Raw genomic sequence first — 16,037 nt, forward strand, 5'->3', positions numbered from 1 at the left:
CAGGATAAACACCAGGAAGTATTTCTTTACTCAGAGGGAAATTAGCAGCGAAAACAGGGTGACGGGAAGGGTGGCTGAGGCCACAACAATGCTGCTAAAAACTGCGCTGGAGTGTCAGTCAGCTAGAGAACCATGCGGGGGGTGGTGGTGGGGGGAGTGGGGGTTGTGCATTGTGAACGTTGATCAGTGGTGGGGTCAAAGAGAAAGGTTTTATTTCGGTTGAGAGAGAGCAGGCACAGCGCGGAGTGGTTCAGTTCGGGAAAGAGTTGGGACCAGTAGACCTCTCAGTGAATCCCCTGGAGGCTTTGAAGCCTTTGATCCAGGGGCTGGTGAAAGAGCACGTGCGTCTGACACCGAACGCCCATCACAAAGGGGGGATTTGAGAAGCAGCTGAATGAGAAACCCACTCCACACCAGCCCCATTGTCAGGCACATGGTGTGAGGACTCAATCACCCGGCATTAAAACCACACTGTGCGTGTTGAAAGAGGCTGCCTCTGTTTGTGCACATTTCCACACTCCTACTTAATTTGGTTGTTGTTGTTGCTGTTGACCGCCTGAATTCCTGCACTTTTTTTTCCTTTAAAATAAAGTTTCCCTCCAACCCCCCCCAACCCCCCCCCACCCACCCGCCAAAAAACACTTGTGGCGTGCAAATAATTATCACCAGCCACGATCATCACATCTGCTACATGCGTAAATGCACCACGTCACCAGACGCCTGTGTCGGCTATTCCGCAAGGACACAACGTCAGGCTGCAATGTCAGCAAACCTGGGGTGGGGGCGGGGGAGAAGAGGCGGGAAGGGGGAGGTGATTATATGTCAAAGAACTAGGTGTTATGGCGCGATTTGAAGATAGATAGATAGACAGGGGCCAGAGGTTAGGCCATTACGCCACGGGACACCAAAAAGGAATGTTTCACCCAACATTCCTTGGCTGGGGAGGTTGGAAAGAAGCTTCGCTCCCAAGGACCGACCCGACGGCTCCATTAACCGGCTCCATTCACGGCTGGTTGACCGTGCCACGCCCAGCCACGCGGGCCATCACTGCCCCGAGCACCCAAGCGAGCCCTGCGCGCACACCCACCTTCTCCAGTTTCCCCGAGACCGGGATGATTTTGGGAGGGGGCCCCTGGATGCTCCCGTTGACGGCTCTCCCGTCCCGCACATCCTCGTGGTCGCTTTCCGGGCTGGCCGGGGAGAAGGCGGCGACGTGCCAACCCCCGTTCCGGTGCTCCTCACACACGCAGGCAAAGCCCCCGTTCCTAGTGGCTCCCGAGCACAGCTTCCTGCCGGGGTCCTGAGAGTAGCCATTTTTTAGGAGTCCGTCCGGCTGCCTGAAGATCTTCTGCGCCTGGTTGGGCTTCCGACCCCTGCTGGTGTACTCGGTCGCCCGGCAGTGCTTGTCGAGGTAGGTACGTCCAGACACCAGGCTGCCCACACTCCCCATGGCGCTGGGCGAGGTCACTCGCGTCGGCCGCAGCTGGTTCTCGCTGTCTGAATTCTGTCGCTCAGAGGCTATGGGCATCGCCTGAACCATCGCCATGACGACAAGCTGTCACAATGTCCACAGCGCCCGGGGTGCCTGGCAACCAGGAGAACAAGCACAACAACGTCAACAACAACAACAACTTACATTTACACAGCGCCTTCCACGTCGGGAGGACGATCCCAAAGTGTTGGACAGTCAAGAGATTTGGACCCAAGCTGGGGGTTGGAATCAGGAGGGGTGGAGGGCAGGGAAGGGTGGGGGTAGGAGGGTGACTGAAGGCGTGGTCGAAGAGGAGGGTCTTGAGACGGGCCTTGAAGGAGGCAAGGGAGGGAGCGAATTTAGTTCCGTCAGATACCGCAAGGCAGAATGCAAAAGGCGCACGTACGTTTTTCACCTTAATCCAACCCAAAAAAAACTCTTCACAGGAACTATGTAGAGCAGCGAGTTAGAATGGTGTCTATTTATGTGTGCCACCTGGGTTAGACTGCACCCACTGAGCGGATCAAGGTCTCTCTCTCTCTCTCTCGCCCTTTTTTTCTGTGTTTTTCTTTCTCTTTCTCGCTCTTGCTGGTGGACCAAAGGCGCCGACAAGGAGCTGAGGTGAGCAGCAGCCGCACTGTAATCAACGCCAGGGAGTTTGGACTGAGCCCTGATGTCAGACCTCCCTCACCACCAGCTCTGCTCTGCGTGTCATCCTCCAAGGAGATCACAATGCATTGGCTGCTGCTGGTCAGGAGATGGGCCGGGAGGTCAGTGAGACCCTGACTGACCCTCAGGGGGCGATGGTGGGGAATGGGAGGAGGGATGGAGTTGGAGCCAAAACACTGAGATTCCCGAACACCAAGTCAGGAGGTGGTCAGAGAATCTCCCTCCTGGATGGTGACGGACGTCAATTCCAGGGATGTCAGCAAACTGGGCAGTGAGTACCCAGACACCTGGAGCTACATAACAATAATAATAATAACCCTTGCATTTGATGTAGCTCCTTATCACGTCATTGAGACGTCTCAAAGCGCTTTACAGGATACACTGTAAAGTGGAGTGACTGTATTTTCAGGGCGAAACGCGGCAGCTGATTGCGTACAGCAGTGTCCCACATTATTATTATGAGGAAATCCATCACTGTGTTTGAAAGAGTATCGAAACCAGACTGAGAGCTCCACACATATACGTCACCTTCATATGGAAATTTCTCCTGTATCTAGAACAGAATGCGTACTCTGTCTCCCTGCTTACCTAAATCTGGGGAGCATTAGGGAGGCAAGAACCAAGGTGAAGGTGTCCTGCACGCAGAGATGAGGCTTATTGTATCTTTGGCTCACACAGAGAGCTTTTCAGTAATGCCTATGTTACTAAACACGGCCGTGTCTCCAATTAAACCAGATCTGTCAGCCAGTTTAGTCACTCGTCTCTGCGGCTAGTCAGCTCCGGGGCAGCAAGAGCAGAGATTGTGGGTTGGCAGTTTTGAAGAGTTAACCAGTTAGTGACTGAAACAAGGAGCTTTATTTTGGTTAGCCGTGTGTCCGACGCATGCGGAAACCCATCATCGTGCTTAAGGGTATCCAAACCAAACTGAGAATTTGATTGTTGGAATGCTCACTCTCTCCCTGGAGGGACATATCCTACTTACCTAGTTCTAGAAAGGAATGCCAGGTTGGCAAGAGCCAAGGTCTGGGGACCCCAGAATGTGCATTGGGGAAACTGCTGGAGTCTAACCAGCTAAAGCCACATAGCTTGCCATTGATATCACTGTCTGGCATGCTTTCCCGCTGCTTGTCCAGCTCGGACCACCCTACCCTTTGGGGCTTTGGCTGGCAGGGTTAACAGTGGGAGGATTCCCTTCCCTCAGTGAACGAAAGTAGCGCAGTTCCCCTCTACAGTCCGTGTGGAGGCGCAGGGATTGCATTTACACAGCGCCCTTCACATACAATACTGTTTCAGACACTCCACTGAGACGTTTGAGTGGACGTTAAACATCCTGTCTCAGAAGCCCTACGGCACTCACTGTCTGGGCTGACACTGCAGTCCATTGCTGGGGGGAGGCAGTGCTGCATTGTTAAAAGTGCTTGTCCTCCAGACAAAATGTTACACTGAGGTCCCATCAGTGCTTGTCGTGGCGGACGTTAAAGGATCCCACAGCACGATTGCAATGGGGCTGGGAGTTATTCGGTATCCTGGCCAACAATCCCCCAGATCATTCACCCCGTAGCTGTTGGTGGGACCTCGTTGTGTACAAATCGGCTGCCACATTTATCCACAGTCACTATGGTTGGACAGAGATAAGGTGTGAAGCACTCTGAGACTTTATGATGTTGTAACAAACACAGGTCTCACACCCACACACACATAGATCTACCTCACACACACATCTCTCTCACACACACAAACACAGATCATCACTACAATAACAACAAACTACATTTATATAGCGCCTTTCACGTCATTACAGTTACAATCTCTGGAGCCATAAGAAATGCTGGACAAAAAAAAGATCAAGGTCCATCTAGTTCGCCTTCCACCTTCCTGGCAGTCGCATGCACATATGTCCCAAATTACCTATATACTATATCCCATAATGTTATTTCCTAAAAAAAACTAATCTGTGTTTGAAAGAATCAACACTTCCTGCTTCAACCATCAACCTCGGGAGCCTGTTCCACAGGTTTACTATTCGCTCACTGAACTAGTGTTTGCGTAGATTCAATATGAATTCATCCCCCTTCAATCCCAGGCCGTGTCCTCTAGTTTTACTATTCTGGACAAGTTGAAACAGCCTGTCATGACCTATATTGCTTAGCCCCTTTAGAATCTTAAAGATAGAAATCATGTCGTCTCTCAACCTTCTATTTTCCAGCGGAAACATGCCCAATTTACTTAGTACTTAGAAGATTTCAGAGCAAAGGGAAAGGTTAGGAGACAGAGGTGGACTGACTGGCTATATGAGAAATTGGGAAATCTCCCGAGCATTCCCCCATGAATAGTTCTTCGTAGACGAGATTTCGGTTTAACATCTCATTCAAGGATGGCAGCTCCAAAAATGCCATCCTCCCCAACACTGCATTGGGAGTGTCATCTTAGACCAGATAAGCTCCCTGCATGACCCCACTACCTTCTGACTCAGAGGCTGGAGCGCTACCAACTGAACCAGAGGACGTGCTCCTGATGTGAAAGGCCATATACAAATGTAATTTGTTGTTATTGAGCCAGGCTGACACATTACACAAATATAAAGGTTGGCCAGTGAGTAAATTAACACTGATCTGGTGGGTGGGGCAGGGAGGAGAGAGGAGAGGAGGGAGGAAAAAAAGAGAGAAAGAAAGAGAGGAGGAGAGGGGAGGAAAAAGGAAGGAGAGAGGATCAAAACAAGAGAGTTGTTGGGACCTTCAAGCCTTGGCCTACTTAATCCAGTCCTGGAGAAGGGTTTTCAGGCCTCTGGTTGCTCATTGAGTTGCTGAATGCAAGTGGGACCCTCCTGCCACAGTGTAATTAACCAGCTCAGATTCCCAGCGGCTAAACTTTAATGGTATTTGAAGCTGGCAGCAGCAGTGGGATGTTTCCCACCGATCAGTGGACACCGACCAGTGCTTAAGACTCCCTAATCCGCCTGTACACTGACTGATTCCCTTAATTACTCTGTGTGAAGTTCAGATCAGTTGTACGGAGGCAGAGGGGGTTTTAAGGGGGGGAGAAAGCAGGTTTGACTTAACATGATCAAGAATTTGCCCTGATAAGAGTGGGGGTCATTGTGGGGGGAGGGGGCAACACTCGTGAAGTTTCAGCTCTCTTTTGCTGGACTTGAAAAAGTTTCTGTGTCAAACTTCTCTCCTCAAGTTACCGACTCACCGACCACAGCACTCATACCCCACCACCAGCTGGCACGCCTACACTACCCACAGAACTTGGGCAAAAGCTGAGGAGAACCAATGGCCTCACAGTGATGGAAGCCTCCGTGGGGGTTGAAGGGTTAATGCAGCGGGAGAGGAGGAGGAGGAGAAGGAGGAGGAGGAAGAGGTGAGGGGGGAAGGGGAGAGCATTAAAGTGATTTAACAGCTGAGAAGGGTTCCTGGCTCCAGCAGGCAAAAATCATTAAGAACCAGAGACGATTTGGGGGCAAAGGGTCAGGGAGGTCACACGTAGGGTCACACAACCACGTGGGGGACAGGAGGGTTATGGGGGGAGGGAGGCGGAAGAACGAGAGCCTTGGCAAGTTCTCATTAGCGATCAGCAGCGCTCTCGCAGCTGGCTCAGATGGTGTTGGGTCCAAACCAGATTGCGCCTGGAGTTCACAATCTGACATTGATGTAATATTCAGGTGGATGTTAAAAGATCCCATGGCGCTCCTCGGAAAAAGGAAGGGAGTTTCTCTCTCCCGGGGTCCTGGCCAACAATCTCCCCAAATGTCACTCACTCCAGGGCTGTTTGCGGCACGTCACTGAGTGCAAATTGACCGCCGCTTTCGCTCACAAAACACACAGTCACCGCACTTTGTGGCATGAAGCGCTTCGAGACGTCCTCGCGACGTGAGAGGAGCTGTATCAGGGGAAAAGAGAAGCAGCAATTCTCCAGTGACTGCCCCCCACCACCAGGCACATCACACGAGCACGTGACTTCACGTTAGCATCTAGGTCACAGCGACTGCAATGCAATCTCCAACCGCCTCGCAAACTGATCTTACTTATGCCCCTTGACTGCTTTTTTTTAAAAAAGGAAACACTGAAACATATAATCCTTGTACTCGCGTTTATCATCTTCAAACCCAAACTTATTCCCCCTGCTCCAACGCACTCTGCCTCCGCTCGGCTGGCTGCAGCCTCCTGCTTGTCCCTTGTCCCCTCCGCTCCACCGTCAGCCCCCAATCTCTGGAACTCTCTCCCTCAACCCCTGTGCCTTGCCCCCTCCCCTATTTTCAGGTTGCACCTGAAACCTTCCTCTTCGACCGTGTTTACGGTCGCCTCCCTCACTTACTCTGCATCTGGCTCCATCACTGTTAAGCGCTCCAAAACGCTGCCCTGCGTGAAGTGCGCAGTGTAATTGCAAGAGAATCCTTCTTAACCGGTGGAGCCCAGAAGTTTGAGCATCCCATCAGGAGGTCACTGACTGGATAACAGGAAAGCTCTCGGAGTCTTAAGCTTACGACCGAACATTAGATTTTTAAGATCAAACAGAATTTTTGCAAAACAAGTCTTAATTCCGTATCTGGATTCCCAAACAAATCTGGATTCAATTTAGATTGAAGTTAAAAGCCGTTTCCCCTCCCCAGCTCGGGGGGTGGGGGGAGGGGGGGGGAGAAAGCGAGGGAGAAGGAGTCCTGAGGTCAACTCAGCACAGCTTTCTCTGCGCATGATTGGAAACCTGTGGGCTGTGTCAATGGGCCTTTAAGGGAGACGAGTGAGACTCGCCTTCAAAGGCCAAAATAGTGTTTTGAGGCCAACACTAAAATAGCCAGCAACCAGCCAAGACAATAATAATTAAAAGCAAAAGCCGAGCTGCTATTTACAGAATACCCTGTGAAGTGCTTTGAGACATCTCAATGACGTGATAAGATTATTATTATGTTGTTATTAAGGTGGTGAGCAGACAGGCTTCTCACCAAATCAGCCTGGTGTATAGAGCAGCAGCACAGTGCACGCACGCACGCACACACACACACACACACCCTCTTGTAACAGGGCATGAGACAACGCCTGAGTCGAACGTTTAATAAGCAGACATTAATTTCTGTGATGCACTCACTTGATTATCCACAGCCTCTTTCGTGTTGTTTGGGCAAAAGCAATTACCCTGTAATAAACCAAGCAAGTGGCCTGTTCAGAAGGAAGGGCTCGACCCATCTTAACACAGCATTGAGGGCTTCATCATCTATCATTAACAGCTCCCTCCACACTCTGCGTTGTTGCTGAATAATTAACACTCTACCATTCAATGCCCCGCCAATGCCTGTGTTGCTGTGCTTTTCAGCTTTAAGAAGATTACAGCTCCAGACACTTTGGAAGTATGGGTTCGAAATAATAATAATCCTTGCATTTGATGTGACGCCTTATCACGTCTCCGAGACGTCTCAAAACGCTTCACTGTAAAGTGAATTGACTGCATACTTTGTGGGCAAAATCCCCACCAATCTGGATGTCCTTCATACCTTCCAGGAAAACAATGGTCTTGTGAATTGATGCTTTCACCTGACCTCCTGTGGGGTCCTGTAGCGTATTGGTCAGAACGCTAGGACCGGGTTCAATTCCCGGGTGGGCCGAAACCTTAGGCAAGTTTCCCTGCTCCACACGCCTGTGTTTACCTGGCAGTAAGTAAGAACCCGGTTGTTAAGTCGATTGGCAGATCGTTTTGCAGGGGTAATAATCCCTTCAAAAGAAAATGTGGCCACTTAATCCACGACTGTTTACGGAACACTGCTGTGACCCTATATTCTGTGAAGCGCTTTGAGACGCCTCAACGACATGATAAGGCGCTATGTCAAATGCAAGGATTGTTATTCTTATTATAACGGTGAAATATGTGGAGCAGGCGAAGGGTTTTGCTGGATTTATTTCATGCCTTTCCCAGAGCCGAGGCGGAACGAGGTCGCACTATAAAATCTCAGAGGAGCCACGCACAACAGATGCACAGCAACTGTCACGCGGTACAGATCAGCTCGTACCACAGCACTGCTTGTTGCTGGCTGCGGCTTTCACCTCAGCTGACTTTCGTCAGTTGGCTTTCTGTGTGTAACGACTGAAATCTTTTTTATTCTTCTCTTTTGAACTCGTGTTTTCCTGTGGCTGCTTCTCAACAACTACAACAACAAAATTACATTTGTATAGTGCATTTCACGTTGGGAGGATGTCCCAAGGCGCTGGACAGACAGAGTTTCAAACCCGAGCTGGGGTTCGGGATCGGTGAGGGTGGAGGGCAGTGGGGGAAAGCAGGGAGATCGAAAGCACGGTCGAAGAGGAGGTTCTTGAGATGAGTCTTGAAGGAGGCAAAGGAAGGGGCGAGGTGGAGGGACTGCGGAATGGAGTTCCAAAGGTTGGGGTCAGAATGGCAGAAGGCCCACCCGCCAATAGTGGGGCGAGCAAGGCAGGGGACGTGAAGCAGGCCGGAGCCCGCTGAGCGGAGGGAGTGAGCAGGATGGTAGAGAGTTAGGAGGTCACAGAGGTAGGGGGGGAGAAAGACCATGGAAGGTTTTGAAGGTGAGGACCAGGATCTTGAACTGCATCCTCTGTGTGATGGGAAGCCAGTGGAGTCGGGTAAGGATGCGGGTGATAGGGTCACGGAGCCTGGTGCGGGCTGCAGAGTTCTGGATGATCTGCAGTCTATGGTGTGAGGAGTTGGGGAGGCCGACAAGCAGGGAGTTTGCATAGTCGAGTCTCGATGTAATGATAGTGTGATTGAGGGTTTCAGACAGTGCCGGAGCCGGGCGATGTTGCGGAGGTGGGGGAAGGCAGAGTGGGTCATGGCACAGATGTGGGGAAGATAGGATAGTTGAGGGTCAAATAAAACCCCAAGGTTCCGGACTGGCTGAGTAAGGTCTACCAGCCAGTCTCAACTTTCTCTCTCTAGCATTATAATTATAATAATAATCCTTGCATTTGACATAGCACCTTATCATGTCGTCGAGACATCTCAAAAGCGCTTCACAGACTAAACTGTAAAGTGTAGTGACTGCATGTTTTGTGGGACAAAAACTCCAGCAGTTACCCTCAACGCCCACTCTGAGGTCCCCAATCCTTGCCTCTCACCAACCTGCGCCTGATAAGCAGGGTGCATCCCTCCATACGATAAGAACATAATAATTTACTCAGCGAAAGAAGACCAAGTTTCATCTAGCGAGGCAGGGGACGTGAAGCAGGCCGGAGCCCACTGAGCAGAGGGAGCGAGCAGGTTGGTAGGGGGTTAGGAGGTCACAGAGGAAAGTGGAGCAAGAAAATGGAGGGCTTTGAAGTTTCCATCTAGTTCGCCTTCCACCATCCTGGCAGTCGCTTGACATGCGGTGTCCCAAACTATCCCAAGATATTAATTTCTAGCAGAAATCTAATTTGTTCTTGAAACAAACAACATTTTTTGCTTCCACCGTCTCCCTAGGGAGTCTTTTCCCTTAGTTTACCTACTGGGGTGAGAGTGTGTGTGCATTCCATTCCAGACGGGGGAGATTTCCGCGTGTAGGTGACGTGTGCAAGTGGACAGTTTGGATAGCGTTAAGCACGGCGACGGGTTTTCGCCTGTGTCATGACACCCAGCTGACCGAAAAAAAACAGCAAAGCTCCTGCTCTGAGTGGGAGGGTGAGCAAGCCATGCATGAGTCTGCCTCCTATGCTTTGCCTTGCTTTTCGTTACTGCCTTTCAGCTCGTTTCTCCTCCGCCAGCCAGCCAGCCCGTCTTAACTTGGCAAGTGCATTCTGGCCAACATTGTCAACAGACTTAAACCTTCCACCAGCTCCAGGGATATAATTGCCTCCAAATCTTCCTGAAAGACCTCTTCTTTACAGCCAACCCACTGTCACTTCCCTTCACGCCTGGCTCCCCCCATTCACCTCACTCCCTCATTGTTAGCTATATCTCCAGTGAGGCCATGGCTCATTACAAACAGTCCTGGGTCCTCACAAGACCTGTTCTGGAGTCTGGCACTCTTCAGCACATGGAGTAGGTCAGCTTGTTTATAATAATAATAATCATCATCATCAAAATACACAGTCAATCCGTTTTACAACCTATTCTGTGAAGCCCTTTGGGATCTCGACGACATGCATTTTATGTCAAAGCAGGTCAACAATCAATCTCAATTGGCAGATCGCTTTCCGGAAGGGGGGGGGTAGGGGGGAGAAGGTAATAATCTCCCCTCCCGCCGCCCCGCAAAAAATATGGACCACTCAATCCCACGACTGTTTGTTGGACGCTGTTGTGTGCAATTGGCTGCTAAGTTTCGCCTACAAAATATTCAGTCAATTCACTTTTACAGTATATTTTGTGAAGCGCTTTGAGACGGCTCAACAAATATTGCGCACAGCGACGACCCCCCCAAACTGCCACCCAATAAGTAACCGATTTTATCGGGAGGGAGAGGGGTGCGAGGGGATTGTTGGCCAGGGCACCGGGAGAAACTCCGTTCTCTTTTTTCGAGTAGACTAAAAGACACTAAAAGACGCTTAACAGCCGCCTAAAACAGGGCGCAGAGTTGAAAGGCCGGTGCATTTTGTATACGATGATCGAATCTGGCCGGTTGTGTCACACTCTCAGCGATGTGTGAGTGGGGGAGAGAGAAAGCAAAGGCTCTCAGAGAAATGTGTAGGCAATCAACGTGCAACAGCGAGACTCTGCTCTGCACACACACACTGCGAAGGCCTGGCTCACAAAGACATTCCAGCCAGGATTAATCATGGAATCATTTGCTGCTACTTGTTTAAAGTTGCCATCTAGCCTGGAGGCAGACAACCTCGGGGCGGTGGGGGGGGGGGGGGCACTGTAACACCCCAATTCTTAAAGGGGCCAAATCATCCTGTAGTGTCGTGTAATGTGGTTAGAGCGCTCGCCTAGCAAGTGAGAGGACCCGGGTTTGATTCCCCGGCAGGGCGAAACCTAAGGCAAGTTTTCTTACTCCACACACCTCTGTTTAGCAGTGAGTAGGAACCCTGTTGTTATTCAATTAGCGGATCACTTTCTGGGGGGGTAATAATCCCACAAAAACAATTGGGGCAATCGATCCATTGGATGCCATGTTTTGCCCACAAATATACAATCTACTTTATAGTATATACTGTGAAGTGCTTTGAGACGTCTCAACGATGTAATAAGGCACTATATCAAATGCAAGTATTATTATTATTATAACATTGTTTCCAAAAGTTCACTGCAACCACGAGTAACCCAGAGAGAGATTTCCGATCTATTCCTCAGTGTTTCTCTGCTAGTCCTAATTCTTGATATACATATGGGGGAGAGGGAACAGAGTTTGGGAGAGGGTATTGGGAGATTAGAGGCTGGCGTGGAGGTAGAAACACTGGCACGGACTATATGGGCAGAACGGCCTGTTTCCATCCTGTTTCACTCTGTGTAACTCTAAAATAAAGAGTGTATATTTTGTAGGAGAACGCAGAAGCCAATTTGCGCACAGAAACTGTCCCACAAAGAGCCATGAAATGAGTGACCGATTTTATCTTGTAGGGGGGATGTGGGGCGAGGGGAGGGCCTGTTGGCCAGGACCCCAGGAGAGAGAAACTCCCTTCTCTTTTTTCGAGTAGCGCCACAGGACCTTTTACGCCATCCTGAACAGGCAACACCAACAACGTGTACTTATATAGCGCCCTCCACGCAGGGCAGCGCCTCAGAGCGCTTAAAGGCAGAGACGGGACCTTGGTTTAACGCCTCGTACGAAGGACAGCGTCTCCGACAATGCAGCGCTCCCCCAGCACTGTAATGGAGCGTCAGCCTAGACTCGCTTCGTCTACAGAAACAAGCCATCACGACCGAGAGCGGCGATTTAATGGCAAACTCCAGCCAGAAATTCACCATGAATCGGGGTCACGCTCCCACAAGCCCAGGCTGCGCTGGGCTGAACTCTGGATTCCAAGCCTGCTTTCCTCATGGGCCTTTTTGGTTCAGCCAGAGGCCAGCAATCGCTGGGCTGATCAACTTAAGAGATTTTCCATCACTTGCTTTTTTTTATATTCTCCCAAAAGCCGAGGCAGGAGGGAAGAGTGAATAATGTGATAGTGTCCAGAGCCCCTGAACAGGAATGTGTTTACTGACTGTACAAGACACACAGATCATCCCCCGCACCCCCCCTCACCACCCCCCCCTACCGTTACCCTGAACCCACCCGCACTCTGGCTTTCCGAGTTTAGTTTGCTGTAAAGAACGAGCCGGACAGACTCCATACAGAGAAGAGAAACTATTCACACAGCCGATGTCAGCTCAGCTTTCTCTGGCGGGAACCCAATCCCTCTACAAACAGATCCAATGTCAGATATTTTGTGGGCCACGGTTTCAAAGTGGATGTTTCTGTTCACCAAAGCCTCCCTATCCCGCTTTGAGACGCTATGCAATAAGGCGCTGTATAATTATTATTCTCTTATTATTTTTAACGTCCACCTGGACTGGAGGACATAAACAAATTGGGACAATCCTGCTGCAATCTGTGGTGTACTGGTTAGAGCAATCGCCTGGTAAGTGAGAGACCTGGGTTCGATTCCCGGGCAGGGCAAAATGTTGGGCAAGTTTCCTGACTCCACATTCCTCTGTTTGCCTAGTATTAAGTAGGAACCCTACTTCCTTGCTGGTATATTGGGGGTCTCTTTCCTGGGGATAATAATCCCTCAAAAAAAATTGAGTGGTCGCTCAATCCACGACTGTTTGTGCGCAGTTGGATGCTGTGTTTCACCCACAAAATACACAGTATATTTTGAGACGTTTCGAAGACGTGATAAAGTGCTATATCAGATGCAAGGATTATTACTATCAATCTCCCAACCCGAATTCCTGGCATTTCCCAGGGAATGGGGTTGAGACTGGCAAAGTATAGTCTGAAAGCCCACATAACATAATTGCATGAGGTTGTTCTCAGTGACAAACAATTCCAAGCACCCTTCATGCACTGTGTACATGAGGCAACCAAATGCACACAAGCCAGCCCCCATTTCCCTGCCTCAAAAATAAACAGAGGCAAATAAAACCTAGGCAGCAGGATCACAAATAAGCAGGGATGAAAACGCAGACAATAAAAACCTGCTAATATGTAATGACCCTTAAAGGGGTACAGCCAAATGACTGGATACTTTAATATATATATAAAAAACACAATGGAAACAGCCCATTGAGGTGTCTGATGCTTCAGATCACAAGGCTTTACGATGGCCTGACTCCCTGCTGTAGGGCAAACCAGTTGCTGTCTGACACATGCCAGAGAGGTGATAAATATCAGGCTGTATCCTTTGAAGTTGCAGAAGTTAATTCATGTTGCAGCTGGGAGACTTACTTTTGGGGTGTATGGAGGAGAGATGAGAATATGGTGGGGGTTAGGGTTGCTTTCTTAAAGGGACAGCCCTGCAATGGTAAGTGTGGCACAATGCAGTTTCTGAATCCAGCCTTGGCTCTTACTGTTTTCATCTATCAGCCTGTTCAAATCAAGGGAGTAATAATGCTATAACCCCTTTACTTTCTTTTCTGATTACTGGCGCTCGAATACAGCTCCGGAGAGGGTGAGGGTAACGAGAGCGTGCGCTGCATTGTTTCAGATGCCGTACTTCAGATGAGACGTTAAACCAAGGTCCTGTCTGCCTGTTCAGTTGGACGTTAAAGATCCCATGACTAATTAAAAAGAGAAGGGAATTTCTCTCTCCCGGTGTCCTGGCCAATAATCCCCTAAATAAAATTGGTCACTCACTCCATGGCTATTTGTGGGTCATCGCTGTGCGCAAACTGGTTCCACAGTCTCCAACTAAAAACACAGTCACTGCACTTTACAGTGAATCCTTTGAAACACTTTGAGACATTGTCCTGACATGAAAGGTGCTGTATCAAAAATGCCAGGATTTTTTTAAATTCAATTTGTTTATATTTCTGTAGAGGATACCAGCGATAGACAGCTTGCTATTTGCGATGTCATATCCTTGCATTTCATGCCAACATATCAAGAAACTTTAATTTTGGGAACTATGATTATAAATGTCTATCCCTTTTCCAGTACAGCACAATATCTTGTCAATCTGTTGGGCTTCACTTGGAAATACTGAATAATAGTCAATCTTCTCCTTGCATTTCACATAACACTTTTCACAACGTTTCAAAACACTTCAGAGGATTTTAATGTAAAGTGTAGTGATTGTGTGTATTTTTGTAAGAAAATGTGGCAACCAAATTGCAGACAGCAAAGTGCCACAGAGGACTGTGAACAATAATCCTTATAAGTAATCCTTGCATTTGATACAAGACACGTCTCAAAGTGCTTCCCAGAATATAATGTAAAGTGTAGTGACTGTGTATTTTGTGGACAAAACGCAGTAACCAATTACACACAGCGTTGCTTCTGTGAAGTGCATCTGTGAAGACATCTCAACCAATAGGAACAGGACGAGATCAGTTAACTGAGATCATGACAGAACTTTTAACCCAATTTCCCCACTTTTGCGCCACCTGAATCCCTCTAAACACCCATATTCCGTCCATGTCTTTTAATCAGCTTTCGTTTCCAGTAGGCAGCAGTCATCTCTCCCCAGGTGACTAGGATAAGAGAAGAACATCTTAAAGGATGTTATTAAATCCCAACACAGATCTATTTGAGTTGCGACACATCTACCAGGATCAGATTTTGCCACTGGTTATTAGTAAATTGTTCAACTTTAACAATCTCCTTCCCATGGAGCCTGGAGGCACTGTTTCCCTCTCTCTATCTCCCCCCCCTCTCTCTCGCTTGCACCAGGAATGCTATTATTCATATCTGTGTCAATGATATTCTTTTGCGGTCGTAAACTCAAAGCTATTAAACGTTAGGAAACCTTTAAGGGGAATGAAGACCATTTGAAATGACCCAGATGATAAAACAAGCTAAAAGGCCATTGAAAAACAAGAGAATTTTCCAAAACAATGTTCTGGATTACATACTGTGAAGCCCCATTAGACCCCACAGTCACTGGGAGCTGAAGTCAGGGGGGGTATAAAATCCCAACTCGCCTTATAACAGGGGCGTGATTCCCAGTCAGCGCTTCCACATTTGCTTCACTCACCCACAGAAAGACAGCTGTGTGGATTGGTTGCATAAACCTGGTCTGCATTCCCTTGAGTTTAAAAGGTTGAGGGTGATCTAATTGAGGTTTTTAAAAATAATAAAGGGAATTGATAGGATAGCTACAGAGAAACCATTTCCAGAATAAGAATTAGAGCTTGGCCATTTAGGAATGAAATCAGGAGGCAGTTTTTCACACAAAGGGTCGCAGAAATCTGGAACTCTCTCCCCAAAAGGCTGAGGATGTTGAATCCATTCACATTTTCAGACTGAGGTGGGTTGATATTTGCTAGGTCAGGGTTTCAAGGGATATGGGGCAAGGGCAGGTAATTGGACTTGAGGTACAGATCAGCCACGATCTTATAGAATGGCAGAACAGGCTCGAGGGGCTGAATGGCCTCCTCCTATTCCTATAAAAGTGGAATTTCCCCTTAAAAGGACAAATGTCAACTCCAGTGGGGGGGAGGTAGGGGGTATTCTCTCTTGTTTTATGAATTTATTAACAACTTTTCGCTCGTGAACCTACAATGATTCCAAACAACAGGAACACAATTGCTGATAAGAAAAGTGTGGGCATGAATCTTCCTCAGAGCTCCATTCCCTGCTCTCCTACTCACATGATTCAGTGTAATGGAGTCTATCTGAGCTGAACAACAGACGCTTCAAATGGGGTGGTGGGGGGTGGGGGGGGAGTGAGGAAGAGTCACAGGTTACATTTCACCGAGCAAACAAACAGGATAGTTGATGTGTAATAAATCTTGCCTCCCCCCTTTACTTTCCCTCTCTTGGGAAAATAACACCAGGATTTGTAAACATCACATGAGAGGAGAGGAAAGAGGC

At 48.7% G+C, this 16,037-nt stretch overlaps 1 protein-coding gene across 2 annotated transcripts in view; it reads right to left on the reverse strand.

Annotated features, from left to right (window-relative positions):
• The window catches only part of lzts2a (leucine zipper, putative tumor suppressor 2a), a 40,895-nt gene that overhangs the window by 4,532 nt on the left and 20,326 nt on the right, over positions 1 to 16,037 (reverse strand). For both annotated transcript variants that reach the window (XM_007903633.2, XM_007903634.2), the window contains one exon: positions 1,088 to 1,585. In XM_007903633.2, the coding sequence (XP_007901824.2) occupies positions 1,088 to 1,546 (459 nt within the window). In that variant the 5' untranslated portion in view covers positions 1,547 to 1,585. The remainder of the gene's footprint in view (positions 1 to 1,087; positions 1,586 to 16,037) is intronic.

This window comes from Callorhinchus milii, unplaced genomic scaffold, assembly GCF_018977255.1.
Source record: "Callorhinchus milii isolate IMCB2004 unplaced genomic scaffold, IMCB_Cmil_1.0 Scaffold7, whole genome shotgun sequence".
NCBI lineage: Eukaryota > Metazoa > Chordata > Chondrichthyes > Chimaeriformes > Callorhinchidae > Callorhinchus > Callorhinchus milii.